This window comes from Alligator sinensis, unplaced genomic scaffold (assembly GCF_000455745.1).
Source record: "Alligator sinensis unplaced genomic scaffold, ASM45574v1 scaffold391_1, whole genome shotgun sequence".
NCBI classification, from domain to species: Eukaryota; Metazoa; Chordata; order Crocodylia; family Alligatoridae; genus Alligator; species Alligator sinensis.
Genome location: NW_005841889.1, coordinates 1,517,868 through 1,534,468, shown reverse-complemented (window position 1 = coordinate 1,534,468; position 16,601 = coordinate 1,517,868). Strand labels below are relative to the sequence as shown.

The window sequence follows — 16,601 nt, the reverse complement described above, 5'->3', positions numbered from 1 at the left end:
AACCAGCGTTGCCATCAGGGCTGTGTCTAATAATCCAAAATAATCAGTTATGGCCTGTAACAGAGCCTCACAGGTCTTACAGGGGGCTCCCCTAGCCCCAGTACCCCCACTACAGTCCTCCAAGATTTAGGTCCAGGCTCCTGCTGCTAAGGAATCACAGCTAGGAACAGCTCTCAGTACCTTCCTGGATGACTCCCAGGAAGCCTTATTAGAAACTGTTCATTAGAAACTGCAGTTCATTAGAAAGAAGGGGAGGAAGGAGGAACCAGGTAACTATAGGCCGGTTAGCCTCGCCTTTATCATTGGCAAGACCTTTGAGAAAATTGTTAAGGTTCACATTTGTGGGGGACCAGCAGGTAAAATAATGCTACCATTTGTGGGGCAACCAGCATGGGTTTATAGCAGGCAGATCCTGCCTGACTAACCTGGTTTCTTTTTTCCATTCGGGTCACAAAATGCTTTGGTGAAGGAATACAGGTAGATGTTATTTACTTAGATTTTAAAAAGGCCTTTGACACAGTGTTGCACCCAATTCTTATAAATAAACTAAGCAATTGCAATGTAGATTATTACACAGTCCAGTGGATAGAAAATTGGTTTATGGGACGCACCCAGAGAATGGTGGTGGATGGGTTGGTTTCTACATGGAGAAATGTGGGGAACAGAGTCCCCCAAGGCTCCTGTCCTAGGACCAGTACTGTTCAATATCTTCATTAGTGACTTGGATGAGGGAGTAGAAAGCACCCTGTCCAAGTTTGCAGACAACACCAAACTATGGGGGGAGGTAAAAAAACCCATAAAGGGCAGGGAGCAAATCCAGGCAGATTTGGACAGGCTGGGGAAGTGGGTGGAACAGAATAGGATGCAGTTTAACAAACATAAGTGCCATGTGTTGCACCTACGGAGGTAGAATCATCAACACTCCTATAACCTGGGAAGTACCATTTTAAGTAGCACAACTGCGGAAAGGGATCTTGGAGTCATAGTTGGCTCCAAAATGAACATGAGGCACCAATGTGATGAGGTAATAAGTAAAGCTAACCACGCTCTTTCTTGCATAAGTAGGTGCATCACAAACAAGTCTAGGGAGGTAATGCTTCCCCTCTGTGCAGCATTTGTCAGGCGGTAGCTGGAGTACTGCGTCCAGTTTTGGGTGCCGCATTTCAGGAGGGATGTAGATAACCTTGAAAGAGTTCAGAGGAGGGCCACCTGTCTTGTTAAAGGCCTATAGAAAAGAACCTATGAGGACCAGTTGAGGCACCTGAATCTCTTCAGCCTCCAAAAGAGAAAGCTGAGAGGTGATCTTGTGGCTGTCTACAAACTCATCAAGGGGGACAGCAGGAAATAGGGGATACAGTGTTTACCAGGGCACCATCAGGGTAACTAGGAGCAATAGCCACAAACTAAAGGAGAGCAAAATTGGATTGAACATCAGGAAAAAATTCTGTACGGTGAGGGTTGCCAAAATATGGAATATGCTTCCAAGGGAGGCGGTGCTGTCCCCTTCTTTGGAGGTATTTAAGAGGAGTTTGGACAAACACCTGGCTGGGGTAATCTGACCCCAGCACGCTTTCCTGCCTAGGGCAGGTGGTTGGACTCATTCTAGCCCTGCCTTAGTGTTTGAAATAGGGCTTTCCCCTTCCAGGGGTTCTGTTTTCCAGTGGGAACCTTAAGGGGGCTGGACTGTCTCTGTGTTCTCCTGGGGCTCTCTGCAACAGAGGCTTTTCTGCTGAGATACTTCTCCCCTTCACCTTAGAGCACTCTTCAGGTAAGGGTTTAGTTCTCTCTACATTCCCAGACGTGTCCAGGGGCTTCTTTTGCGTGCTGCCTCTGATCGGTTGCCCTGTTTCACCCGCTCTTGGTGCCTGCCCCTTTACTGTTGGGGCCACTTGACTTTGAGATACTAAGGGGAAGGGAGCAAGTGTTGATTTTTTTCTCTTCCCACTCTCCCTACTCTTCTACACCCTCCATAAATCATTTGTCTAACATTGGGCTTTCTTAGAGCCCTGGCGATCTGGTATAAAGCATCCCTTTACTTCACTGTGCTCATCTCTCCACAGACCCCTCCAGGGTCAGCTCCAATCCCTGGGCTTTCCCATGCCTTTCTCAGTTACCCAAGCTCTCAACAGTTCTATTCAGGGTTTACGTAGCCCCCCGGTACCCCTGCAAACTCTAAGCACTTTTTGCTCAGACTGGCCTGTGTCTTCTCTGGGCCCTTGTCTACCCAGACTCTCTCAATAGGCCATCCTGGCATCCTCTTGGTCTTCTGTCTACACAGCCCCTCACTGTAAGCTGGGCTTTCCATAGCCCCAGGCCTTCAGCCCCTTCCTAAGGGCTCTGGACTCCCCTGGGTCCCCAGGAACCTCCTCCTTCTCCATAGTTCCTACCCTAACCCTGGGGCTCTTTAGCCTGGAAAAGCGCAGGCTCAGGGGTGATCTGATGGGCACCTATAAGTTTATTAGGGATGACCACCAGTATCTGGGGGAACATTTGTTCACCAGAGTGCCCCAAGGGATGACGACTAGGTCGAATGGTCATAAACTACTACAAGACCGTTTCAGGCTGGACATAAGGAAGAATTTCTTTACTGTCCGAGCCCCCAAGGTCTGGAGCAGCCTGCCGCCGGAGGTGGTTCAAGCGCCTACATTGAACCCCTTCAAGAGCAAACTGGATGCTTATCTTGCTGGGATCCTATGACCCCAGCTGACTTCCTGCCCTATGGGCAGGGGGCTGGACTCGATGATCTTCCGAGGGCCCTTCCAGCCCTGATGTCTATGAAATCTATGAAATATGAAATCTAACCTCCGGGTGTTCTGAGAGCAGCAGTACTCAGGCTGGGTGATGTTTAACCTTCATCTACCCAGTTGCAACTGGCCAGCGCTGCTCTCAGGGCCTGGTCTTATATCCAGGATGCCCAGCCCTCCACCAATCAGGGAGTCTCCTGGGTACCATGTGAGTGCCGGATTGGGTCTGTTCCTACCTGCAGGATGTCTGCAGCCTGCTTAGGCCCTTAAAGCGGCAGGGACCCAAAGGTGCATTGCCACAATAATAAAATAATGCTATAGTAATTTTTTGAATTTCAGTGTATAATCTGAATTTTTTTCAGGTTCCAAGATGGCAACCCTCCCCATCCAAAAGGAGTATTTTGTGGTGGCAAGGGGAGGGACTTTTGGTGGCAAAGGTCAGGGGTTTAGGGTGAGACTTCTGGTTCCAATATGGCAACCAGGGGGGCTGGGCAATTGGTAATGGGCAGTGCTACCCATGCAGCCCTCAACAGCTCACCAAAACTTATTAAGTGGCCCTCCAGTTGAAATAATTGCCCACCCCTGTATTAATAGGAATGTCAGTTACAAATCAAGAGAAGTGATTCTCCCATTTTCTTCAACACTGGCAGGGCCTCACATGGAGTGAGTACTGTGTCCAGTTTTGGACCACACACTTCAAGAAGGATGTGGACACTTTGGAAAGGGTCCCATGTAGAGCAACAAAAATGATTAGGGGCCTGGGAGGGAAGATGTATGAGGAAAAGCTGAAAGAATTAGGGTTTAGTTTGGAAAAGAGAAGACTGAGGGGGAATTTGATAACAGTCTTCAAATAACTAAAGGGTGATTATAGAGGGTGCTGACAGAATTGACATTTTATCATGCATGCTCTACAGCCATGCCCTGACAGAAGGGTACGGCTGCAGAGCAATTTAAAAATGCCTGACTGCATGTTAATTCTCATTACATGAAGGTTCAGATGAAGGTGCTTCAAAGCAGAGCACTTTCATTAACTTCTGTCAGTCCCTGCCCAGGAGCAGGGCTGGGCTGATGCAACCCAGACCCACAGTGTGGGGCTCCAGTTCACTTAACCCTCCCCCCCCAGTGAAGGCTAGGCAACCTGCAGACTGAGCTCCCTCCACTCCTTTCACCCTGCTCCCATCCTCAGGATGGCTCCAGAGCTGGGGGGAGGGGATGGGGCTAGGGGTGAGAGGCTGCAGACATGCAGTGAGTTCCAAACTGGAGCTCAATCCCCCAGCTCCCCAGATCCAACAGAGAACATCTGTTGTGTTGGGGGGTGGAGTTGGAGGGATACCAATGCATTGGCGATGCGTAGGGGGTGCACATGCATCCGTGAGATTGGCGGTGCACCCCCTGCAATTGGCCACTGCTGACGCTGCCAGTGCCCTCTGTGGGCAGCCGCCACTTGCCACCCCCCGCCCTCCCCTGCTGCTGACACCGCCAACAGTGTTTGTGGGTGGTCACCGGTCGCCCCTGGCCAGTGCCGCCAGTGCCGGCGGCGTCTTTGGGTGGTCGCCGACTGCTGTTTTGCACTCCCCATCCCCCCACCCCCTGCCGCTGACACCTCTGCAGCTGCCTGCGGGCAGTCACCATGCCCTCCCAGCCTCCAGGGGCACGCATTGTTCATGCTGTAACTTGTGGCAGTCCCTGTAAAGCACCATGTGTTACAGCAGGGAACTGTATGTCTGTCAGTACCCAGAGAGGGTGGAGATGGGCTTTTCTCTGTCATTGTAGGACAGGACTAGGAGCAGTGGCCTCAAGCTGCAGCAGGTAAAATATAGGTGGGAGATTAGGAGGCACTTTCTGACTGTGAAGGATCTAGCTACCTAGAGAAGTTGTGCAATCTCCATCCTTAGCAGTTTTCAGGAGGAGACTGAGCAGACACTTGGTTGTGATAGTTTAGTCAGGGATGGTCCTACTTTGAAGATATGACCTTGTGAAGTCCCTTCTAACCTTGCTTTCCTAGGATCCTATGAGCCTACCTTTTGTAAAAGCTCTTTGTGATTGTAAGGCTGCAAAGTGCTAGATTTTGATGGATAAATAATTTTTATCATCACCCTACTCCCAGCGTAGACATGTTTGTCTTATGTTTAATAACATGCTTTTTTCTAAGATCCTCAAAATTGCTCTGCCAATAAGAATCTAGATTAAGGAGCCAGATGAAAATCACATAATAGGAAAACACAAAAAGAATAAAACAGCTCATGATAGCAAAACATTCAAAATTTTTTTAATATTCACTTTTTTTCAACTGGTGAGATATCAGTTTGCAAATTCCTTTTTATTATATAAAAAAAAAGGTTTGCAAATTCCTCACCTCATTTTTTCACAAAAGAAGAGATTTATAGTTTTGGACATTTATAATGCACAAACATTGGGCTGTTGCTGAATAATAGCTCACTGTGTTTATACTATAGTTTTCTTGACTTCTTTACATAAAGAACTACTCAGGATGAATAAGGGTATCACAGCCTAAACAACTAGAAGGAAAGACGTGTTTGTCACAGTATTTTTACTTCAACCAAACCAAACCAAACCATAGTCTTGAATGGGAAAATGTAGCACGTTGTTTAACACCATCTATCAAAATTACGTTAAATCTTTTGCTTGAAGGAGATAATAGCAGATCATTTAAAAAAATCTTTAAAATGAGAGAAGTGTTTTAAAAAGAATCTGTGGAAGTTGTATGCTTTATTTGTAGGATGTGATGATCAGTGAGTCAATAGGAAAGAGATTAAACAATATTCCTGAGCCACAAAATGTACAGTGAATTCTCAGCATGTAGATGTTCTGGATTATAGAGGTTTTTAAATTAAAATCCAGGGCAGTTTGAATAAAAAAAGGTAGCACTTTCTGATAGTCCTGTGGGTTTAGGGGTTAAGAATTCATTGAGAAACAGCTCTTTGTTGTTTAACACTGACATAGCTTTTGGCTGTGTAATGAAAGAAACTACATTAGCATCTGCAAATTATATTAGCTTTAAGCTTGTTACAATCTAGCAGACTTACTCATTGATTACATTCGATTGTCAGGACATCCTGACTATAGAATTTAAAAGACTACAGATGAGCTAATTAACTTACGTGGCACTTCAAACTAACATTTCTGCACCAAAGGGGGTCACTGACAGTACTTAAAAGGCAGATTATCTCAACTAAGTTTAAATAGTTCAGACAAAAATGTACTTTCTAGTGAACTCTTTCTAGTGAGTCATTCACCACCGCATATTATGGGGCAGCCATTGCTTGGCTACTAAGTATGAAAGCTCTGTTATATGCAAGTGCTTGGGTTGCATTCATGTATGAGGCCTGCTTGGAGTCTAGAACTTAATAACTTTGTTTTTCTTTAGGTTAAGATTGCTTTCATTGGTGTGCTGTAATTTATAAGTAGCATTCAGTACAGTAACCATGTGCTGAATATTAAAATGTGAAATTAGACAATTATTTATTCTAACAATATAACATGGGGGAAAAGAAATATATTCCCATTTTAAACTGGTACCAAATGCTTTGTTTGCAGTGGAGCCTTACCAGAGACTAGCTATGCTAGGAGAAATTTGCTGTAGAGAATTATCTTAAACACACTTGACCAAATTAATTTCTTGTATAAGTTTACAAAGGTAGATGAATGACATCAGGTACTTATTTTTCTTTTTCAGTAGCCCAATAGCTTTAAGTTTGGTGGAAGTACCATGATGTTTATCACTATTCTTAGAAGCTCTAGTACTGATCATCCTCATTAATGTTAGCACAGTTTGATTTTCTGCATTAAAAATTGGAAGACAGTCATGTCATGAGAAAATCCTGTAAAGGTGACTTATACTATGTGTGAAAAAGAGAACGCTAATGTTTTCATGTTTTGGTACAATTCAGACGTTGAATTCATGAAAATTCCTGACAGTTGATTTTTGTCCTCTAGCTAAATCATTTTGCAGTCCAGTATTATGTAACACATGTTGAGAAGGATAATCGAGCTGGCAATTACATCTACAGCAACACGGGTTGCTGATACTCACTAATCGAGTTCCTACTCAGTGGGAAGGTGGTTCCTTTTTCTAACATACAGTTGCTTCTGCTGCTTTTGTTCCTTTGAACTTCCTAAAGAATTTCTGATTAAATCAGTTCTGTTAAAGTAATTACTAAGATTTCTGGACAGGAGAACTAAATCATAGAGGAGTAAAGGTCTGTGGCAGGTCAACAATATGCAAACATTAGGCTTGTGTTGTCATAGTACAATGTAATAGAACTCTAATCTTTCTCAGGATGGGGATACGTTCCCCTGCAAAACTAAAATTTTTATAACATGCAGTTTAGAACAGTCAATTGTAAATCAGTTTTCAGGTGGTAGTAAATGACAAAGTGTAGATAGTTGGAATGTTAGCCTGTGGGTCTCTGGTGAAAACACAAATGCATGGGAACAAGAAACAGCTGAAAGAGAATAGTTTTAATTTTTCATGTATATCCATCTACAGTGGTGGAAGGCATTTGAGTGTTTTGAGGATGTTTAAGGTGTATACCAACTCATGCTGCAATATAATAGACAGAGGAGGAAGGAAAAAAGTGTCAAGGTTTTAAAATATGTTTAACTTAATTCACAGGGAAACTTAGAGCTTCCTCTTCTTCTGGAAAACTAAGAATAATTTCTTAAAGCTCATGAGCATTTGAAAAATGAGAGGAAACGTAGTTTTAACTATGGCCTATTTTGAGATAACCAGCCTGCTCTAAAACTTCTAACTTTACCATGAAAAGTTTCCTTTCATGTTTACTATTCTAATTGTGAGTCTTGGCCAGGAAAATGTGTACCAAGCCTAGAACATGTTGGGTGTTGGATATATTGGGTTTCAAAATGAACTCCAACTTGTTTTGATTGGAGAATGGTCTCAAAAAAGGATACAGAGGCACAAAGAGAGGTGGTCTTGCCCATGATGAGTGGCAGTGGCTTGTGCTGGACACCAGGAAAAAGTGGTCCCTGGCAGTGGGTGCACTCACTGCTGCTGGGTCACCTGGAGATCCCACTAGGGTTGCACTGTGGCTCCTCCCTGCTGCCACCCTGTGGACCTGGGGCGGCCCAAAGATGGTGCTAGTGGGCAGCAGCAGTAGCAAGGAGGAGTTACAGGGCAGCCCTGGCATGGGCTCTGGGTGGCCACAGCCAGGTCCCACTTTTTTTTGGCACCCAGCACTGGCCACTGCTGCTCCTTGTGGGCAGGCAGTGGACAAAGCTGTCTCTCGCTGTCTCTCTCCCCTTCCCACTCCCCCCCACCTGAACCATCCTATACCTATAGCATGTCCCCTCAGCTTACACCAGCTTCTGGCCCACGTTCTGGAAGCGGAGCCATGGGGGTGCTGGCACCAGCTGTGGACACAATTAGAAGGATCCTGCTGGGGATTGGGGCATCCGCCTGGGTCTGCAGGTGGTTCTGCTACATTGGCACATAAGCTGTGGTCTTGGGTAGTTGCCCCAGTCCCCAGTGGGAACCTGATGACAGCATGTACAGCTGATACCAACATGTGCCTGGCACTGCTTCTGGCGGGTAGAGCAGGAGCTGTTGTAAACTGCGGATGGGGCTGGGACACACTTTCCTGCCCACCACGACACAGCAGCTGGAGCTGCCGGTCCTCTGCAGGCCGGATCCCATGACTTTGAGGAGGCTAACCTGCAGTCCAAACACAATCAGCGGGTGGGCCAAATTTGGTCCACAGGCAGTATTTTGCCCACCCCTGGATTAACTGATTCACAGAGGCATAAGCTTTCTTAGATGATAGCCTGCTTCATCAGATGACATTTATTACAGTTCTTCTTAATTTTAGGCTGAGCCTTTATTATATATTCATTTAGTGTGCATAGTATATTAATATAGGCATCCTAAGGACTGTACCTGCACAGTAGATACAGATATGAGTGCCTGTGGGCACAATTGCCCCTGTTAACCTTCCAGATATAGATGATTATATAGTTTCTTTCTGAAGCTTTGAGAGAGTATTTTTTTCATTTCCCTGCTCACTCAAAATGTCTTTTTTTGTTGACCCTCTGTTTCCAATTGTTTGGATTACAAGAAATGCTTCAGATTCCAGTTCTGTTTAAGTCACTTTCTGGTATGTTATTCCTAAATGTTCAGTCAGTATGCAAGGGAAAAAATGATCCAAATACATGAACAACATTAAAACTTCTGACAGTGAAGTACTGTTTTTCTTTTCCTGGTACTTGTGTGAAATGGTCTGGCAAAATAGATGCTGCAGAAATAATGTATTTTTGTGTCTGCTTTCTCAAATGATAAATGTTCCTTGCTCTATGGAGGATTTCTTAACAAATGCTGATTCCACTAACAGAAAGAATCAGTGTTTCAGATATTTCTTGTAATGCAGCGAATCAAAAGTTGCTTAGACCGTATCTACTCAATCTTGAAGACAACTAGAAATCCACTTATAAGAGGAAATGCTGAGCTGTGACCTTAACCTTTCATAAAATGGTGTGCTACTGCAAGCCAGTTATTTACTGCAAAGTTATGTGCTACTGCAAGCCAGTTATTTACTGCAAAGCAAGTGAATCTGTTTTCCTCCTTCAGTAACAGTACACATGTATCTGCATGGGCTTTAGAAAGAATATTGATAAGAGCATTTCACTATTTTATAAACTAAAGGAACATGTAGAATATTGGAAAATGTACAAAAATATATTATGAAAATTAAAAAAAATATCATTCCTCCTAATTAATTGAGGCACTGGAAAGGAGAGGAGCTTAACAAGGTGATATTTTAAGGAGCTCTCTGAGGCAGTAACGCTAGGAGAGTTTCCTTTGGCAGAACAGAAAGGGCAATCTGAACTGTAAGCCCTGGCTTCTTTCTCAAGCCCTTCTGGTTGTGGCTTGATTTCAATGTTGATGGGGAGGTGACAGTTTCTTAGGATTATTTAGGATTACATCACAGTAGCAGAAATACCCATGTTGTGAATTCCGTTTTTTTAAACCAAATTGGACAAATGAATAGAATGGATAGCTCCAAGCTGCCATGTCAGGGGAATGGTGGCAAGTTGATTCAGACTGCCCCTAGTGGAAACGGGAAGATCTGTTATTTATTATGCCTTTTTCTTCTGTGGTTTTACAGTTCAGACTATGAGTTTTACATTTAAATCCAACTCGTTTCCAGAATCAGCCTGGGTTCCAAGTTTCATGTATAAGAAGCACTGCAGAGGAATTGCATTGACATGCATAAATGAAATTAGGACCTTATCCCACCAAAAACAGTTGCTAGGGTGCTGGGTTGCTGAAGCTAGCTCGTGTTCTTTCCAACCACAGAATTTCTCCTGTTTTGAAACCTTCCTTTGTCAACTAAAAAAAACCAATATTAGTATTTTCATAGCAATGAAATGGCAAATGTAAAATACCTATTAAGTAAATGTCTTAACTGCCCGGATCCTCAAAATGAAGTAAATACTCTTTGTTGCAAATATTTTTGAAGGCTTCCAACAATCACTTATATTTTTGAGTCATACAAGATGCATGGTCTTTTTAAAGTAGAGCTTAAATATCTGCTGGTTTTGTTACAATTCTTCCTTTATGTTGGAACATGCATTATTTTCTTTATTTCCTTAGTTTACGTTTGTATCATGAATAACTGGCACTATTGTATAAAGCGTAACATTGTTATCAGCTTGCACATTCTTTATGTTAAGCAAGAGAGCTTAAATTCTCCCCATATTTAGATCTTTAAATATATGTTTAAAGTATTTTTATAATAGGTTCTCACAATAGACTGAGACTACGAGTTGGAAAACAAAGTGGCTAAACAAATTGTTTCTAATTTAAAGCAGTGTTGGCCAGTTTCCACAAACACAATTAATAATTTTATGGTTTTCTTCACTTAAATAGCGAAGTTTAAATCAATAAGTTCCATGACCATAAGATGAGTTTCTTGAAACACTGCATTTTTAGAAGATTTTCTAGGAACCCAAAGGTCAATTGTTAGGGAAACCATTTTATCAGAATCTGATATGTTGAACACTGATTATGCAACCTGAAATAAGCAATTTGTGGGATTACCTCTATGCTTGCTGAGGTATTGATACAAAGAAGACAGCAGTTCTTCAAGGCTGTCCTTTTAGATCTGGACTTCTTAAAAAGTCTGGAATCCCTGAGGGAAACAAGCAGCTTTTAATGGAATTGATTAACCAGCAAAGGTTTTAAGCTTGCTGCTTTTTAGCACCCTGATATGTTTAACAGTATCATAGCCTACTGTGGACAAGTGAAGGTCAAACATACTGAGGCACGGTACAATATATACACTGTGTTTGTTAGTTCACCCATTTTCCATTTGGATGCAATAGAAATGCTTATTAGGTGGCATCTGGTAGCTTAGTATGTCTGCTGTTAAGAAGATAAGAGTATCTTAAAGAATATAATCATCCGTTGTCCCATTGCAGTAATTGTGGTTCCAATCCTACAAGCATTTTTTTTAGCATTTATTATTTTCATTTACAGAGCTATAACATAATGTGTGCAGTTAATTTTATTTTTTACCCTTTACCGCTTACATTTTTTAATTGGCACACTCTTGTAAAAAAAACCCAAACGTTAGATACTCAGTGGTAGAACTGTTAGAGCAGGAACCAAAAATTGCTTATTTCTTTGTTCTGGAAGGCACGTAAGTTACTTGATCATTATAAAGTAACGATAACAAAGTGCCTGCTCTTGTTCCTGATAAAGCTGTGGCTATGCTTTGTCTATGGCTGTTTGATAGGACTGTGCAAAGCTTTGGTCCCTGATTCCATTCGGCAGAGATTTGGCTCAATTTGATGGCCGAATCTTCAAATGCAAATCAAATCAGGGGACCCTTTAATCTCTCTAAATGGAATTGGAACCCTCTGAATCAATTTGGAGAGATTCGGAAACATTCAGTGACTCAGATATAGACAAAGCTTTAAATGTTTTTTCTACATACCTCAAGGTACCAGACAGCTTGTGAATGCTGTGATGCTGGGGCAGATGGAGTGTCCCATAGGAGCATGGGGGGCCCCCAGCATGCTCAGCAGCAGACCTGGGAGTGGACCAAAAGCACTTCCAGTGCACTTCCAGTTCCTCTGAGGAGTGTATGAGGGCCCCTGCGCGTCCCCCCAGCTTGGCAACTGGTGCCTTCTGGTTCTGGGGGGGGGCACCTGGGGTCCCCCTGTGGCTGATTGCTGAGCTGAGAATGCACCGGGGGCGGGGGGGGCTGGCGCACTCCGCGGCGGACCCAAAAATGGACTGGAAATACCTGTGGTCCACTTCTGGGATTGCTGCCGAGCACGCAGTCCCATCCCGCGCTTCTGTGGGATGCTCCATCTGCCCCAGCATTGTATCATTCACGAGCCATGCCTGGTACCTTGAGGTATGTAGAAAAAACATTTAAAGCTGTGTCTATGGTGGAATCGCTGATTCTCTGAATTAGCATCGAATCTTCAGATTTGGACTTGGCCGAATCAAATTGGGGACAGTGATTTGAATCAATTAATTGAATCACTGTCCCCGATTTGGGCTGAATCTGAATCAAATACGGCCCGTTTTGCACACCCCTAGTGTTTGATATACTTAAGAAATAACTAAATCCATGCTATAGAATAGGGGTGGCTGATCTGCAGCACAGGAATTCTCTTAATGTGGCACATGGCAGATTGGGCAGAGGATAGGCAGCGCAGTGGCAGATAGGACAGGAAGCAGGGAAGGAAGGAGGAAAGCAGAGCAGCAGATCAGGTGGGGAGCACAGGGCTGAGAGGAGAAAGCAGAGCTGCCAATTGGTCAGTGGAAGGGGGGACAGAGGGAACTTGGAGCTAGGAGGGTATGGGACTACTTTGTGGCACACCTACCAAAAAAGCTTGGCCCCCACTGTTATAGAACTATAATAAAAGTAAGGTGATCTATGATACTAAATTTAATGGTTTCAGATTATAAGATTTCTCTTGCTATAATGACAGTTTTGCTAATGACTTCACTCAGTGCTCTCGAGGAGGTGGAGTCAGACATAAAACAATACTCAGTGTCAGAAAACCCTGTATGTGTTGATGGTATTGACTTAAATGGACCTTTTCACAGTAGGGTGGAATAAGCTTGGTATTAAGCATTTTCAGGATTATCTCCAAGGAAAATACAGATGTGTTATTCTTATTCTAGTAAATATCAGCCATGAAAATTAAAATATTGAAATGCAGAAAAGGGAAAAAAATAAAAGGAAGCCAAAATAATGTATTTACCTGCTGTAGGGTATATTGGCTTTTCCATGCCTAATTCCATGCCACTGTCTAATTTGTATTCATGCTACTTAGAGTTACCTGTGCAATGAAAATAGATCACCAAATGGCACATGTATTTTCATTTATTTCTGTGAAAATGCACTTTATTGCGCCAGAAATCTCCTTATACATGGCTTAGTTAAGTACATACTTACATGGGTTTCCGCATATGAGCAAAGAACTGGAATAATTGAATTCTGTTTAAAACCCAATAAACCAATGAAAACAAGAATATCAATCTAAGCAAGTATCTTGGAAGATCTAAAATCAGAGCCAGCTAACAGCATGTTACTAGTTTGAAATAAAGTCTTTTAGGACTTTGTGTGTACTTTTTCTCTTATGGGTGGCCAGTTTGGGGGACTAGTTTGGGTTTTTTTTATCTATACCAAGTATGATAAATATATTTTCGTCCATGATTTACTGTGGGGGTTCTGGTACTTACCTGATAGCTCCATCTCACTGATGGCATCTGTCACCCAAATAAACACCAAGTAGATGTTGCAGAAGCCAGGGAAACTAAATGTACATCTAGTTATGAGTTGTTTTGCTTTGTAACTTTCCTTTATTATTCTATTTTCTTCTAGAAATACAAAGAATATGAGAAGGATGTTGCTATTGAAGAAATAGATGGCCTTCAGCTTGTGAAAAAGCTAGCAAAGAATATGGAAGAAATGTTTCATAAAAAGTCTGAAGCTGTAAGAGTAAGTACCAGATTGACTTTTATGTTTTGTGCCATGAAAAAAACATGTAAGTTGCTGAGGACCTCATATCCTGGTAATCAAAGTTAGTGATGTGAAAGTGCTGAAGGACTCCAGAAGTGATCTAGGGTCTAACTCCCAAAGAATTATTGATACTATCAATAAGATAAACTTAGTACCATGTTTTTCTATGAAAAGTACAAGTTTTGTATATGCAGCAAGTTTTGAAAATCCAATGGATTATAAATGTGTCATTTTTTTGGTGAAAAGATGATGGGTATGAGCACGTGGTTCTGTAGAAAGGTATAGTGTATTTGATTTAAATCAAAGTGAAACCACAGCAGAATTAATTTTGATTTTTTGTAGAGCTATAGAAATAATATTAGAAGGTTTCTTATTGTATTCCTTTGACCAGATCCAAGAAAAGACTGACTGCCTAATTCTAAACCAAGGGCAGGCAAAATACAGCCTACAGACGGTCCTGTCTGCTGAGTGATTCCTTTTGTCCCGTGTCAGGTCCCTCAGCCCTGCCCAGCCCAGGTGCAGGGGGCTGCCCAGGCCCCGGCACATGTGGCTGGTTTCACTGCCCCCAGGCCTGGAGGTGCTGCCGGGCACAGAGTGGAGCCTGCTCTATCCCGACACACAGCTCTCAGGCAGGCTGGAAGCTGTAGTCTATGGGGGGTGGAGGTAGTGCAATGGCTGGACTCTGTTTCCTGACAGCCCTCACAGCAGCTCCTTCCAGTGCTGCTGCCAATATCTGCGCTGCTGCCAGATCTGGCCCCACTGCCTGTCCCACTGCCTGGCCTTCCCAGCCTGTCCACCGTGCACCCACCACCAGGGGCTCCAGATGGAGTGGGTGGTGGGCAAGGTCTCCATGAAGACCAGCTCGGGACCTCTGTGGCTGGGTGAGCTTGGCCAGGTAGATGGTAGGTGGCCACAGGCAGGTGGGGAGTGGTGTTGGAGTGGGATAGGCAGGTGGGGCTGGGATCATGGAGCGGTGACAGCATGGGCCTGGGGCAGAGCTGTAATCCACTCCTCATATGTCCCAGTGATGGGTGCTGGTCCTGTGGGCATCCCAGCTCATCTACCCCACACCGACCACCGAGGGGCTGGATGGAATGGGCGGATGGGTGGGCATGGTCTTCATAGAGACTAGCCCAGGACCCCCATGGGTGGGGTGCTCTTGGCCAGGTTGATGGGATGGGGCCATAGGTGAGCAAGGAGCAGTGTCTAGGAGTGGGATGTGTGGCTGGGGCTGGGGTCAGGGCCAAGATCACAGAGCAGTGACAGAGCGGAATTGGTGCTCATTTCAGGGATGTGCAGGGAGTGGATTGTGGCTCTGAACCAGTCCCTAGTCTTGCACTGTCACTGTGCTGCAATCCTGGCCCTGACCTTATCTACCTGGCCTGCTCCCAGACACCACTTCCCTCTCGCTTGCAGTCCCATTCCATCTGCCTGGCTGAGTGTGCCCTGCCCTATAGGGTCCTGGGCCATGGAGACCTCACCCAGTAGGTGTGGGGCAGATGGGCCCAGGGCTGAATAGGATCAATTAGCATCTCCCTGGCCCTGCTCCCCACCACGCCAGGCAGTGTAAACAGCTGTTACAGGGGGCTGAGGCTGGGTCAGTACCCCCACCCCCAGCCCTCAACAGCTCACCAGAACTCCTTAAGCAGCTTTCCAATCCAAATAATTGCCCACCCCTGCCCTAAACTCACCTGTCACCTCTTTGTTTGAACTGAAAGATTTCGGTGTGCCTACAGTTATGCCTCTGCTCTGTGCATGCCCAGAATTGAGGTGACCTGAGCAGCTAGGCACAGAAATCCTTCCAAACCCTTTTTGGGATCTAGAAACAAAATTAAGAAGTGCCTAAGCCAGTGGTTCTCAATAGGTCTGCGGCTAGTATTCGCTTTGGATTCGGCCAATTCAGGGGCAGTGATTCAATTAGGTGATTCAAATCACTCTCCCAATTTGATTCGGCCGAATCTGATTCAGAGATTTGGCTGCTGTTGAATCTCCAAATCACCCACGTCCATCCCCTGCCCATTCTCCCCGCTGCCAATGGCTGCCCCACCCACCCCAGCTCCCTGCACTGAAAAAAGAAAAAACCCAAACTCACCAGGACCATGGTTGTCCTGGGTGACTTCAATTACCCAGACATCTCGTGGGAGGATCGCTCAGCAAAATCTGAGCGGTTGCAAAGCTTCCTCTCGTGCGTGGATGACCTCTACCTGACTCAAGAAGTCTATGGGCCAACGAGAGGCAAAGCGCTGCTCGACCTGGTACTGGCTACTGGGGATGACCTAGTCGGTGACCTAGTGATCGATGGGAAGCTGGGTGACAGCGACCACGAGCTGATCACCTTCACCATCCGCCGAAAAGCTGGCAAGTTGGTCAGCAACGCGCAAGTCCTTGACTTCAGGAAAGCTGACTTTGACAAGCTCAGGAGGCTTGTCAGTGAGGCCCTAAGGGACCGTGACCACAGGGAGAGGGGAGTTCAAGAGGAGTGGTTGCTCCTCAAGGGAGCGATCCTCAATGCACAAACTAAGTCTATTCCATCTCGGAGGAAAGGCAGCAAGAGGGCACAGCAGCCCCCCTGGCTCTCCAGGGACCTAGCAGACCTCCTGAGGCTAAAAAGAAAGGCCTACAAAGGGTGGAGGATGGGAGTCACCTCCAAGGAGGATTATTCTGCACTGGTCCGGTCCTGTAGGGAGCAGACCAGGAAAGCCAAGGCTGCAACTGAACTCCAGCTAGCTTTGAGCATCAAGGACAATAAGAAGTCCTTTTTCAGATATGTGGGGAGCCGGAGGAAAAGCAGGGGCAACATTGGACCCCTGCTGACCCAGATGGGGCAACTGACAACTGA

The 16,601-nt window shown here is 44.7% G+C and overlaps 1 protein-coding gene across 1 annotated transcript in view; it reads left to right on the top strand.

The window, feature by feature from the left end:
- The window catches only part of CACNA2D3 (calcium voltage-gated channel auxiliary subunit alpha2delta 3), an 889,480-nt gene that overhangs the window by 171,680 nt on the left and 701,199 nt on the right, over positions 1 to 16,601 (top strand). The window contains exon 3 of the mRNA XM_025197140.1: positions 13,625 to 13,741. Coding sequence (XP_025052925.1) covers positions 13,625 to 13,741 — 117 coding nt within the window. The remainder of the gene's footprint in view (positions 1 to 13,624; positions 13,742 to 16,601) is intronic.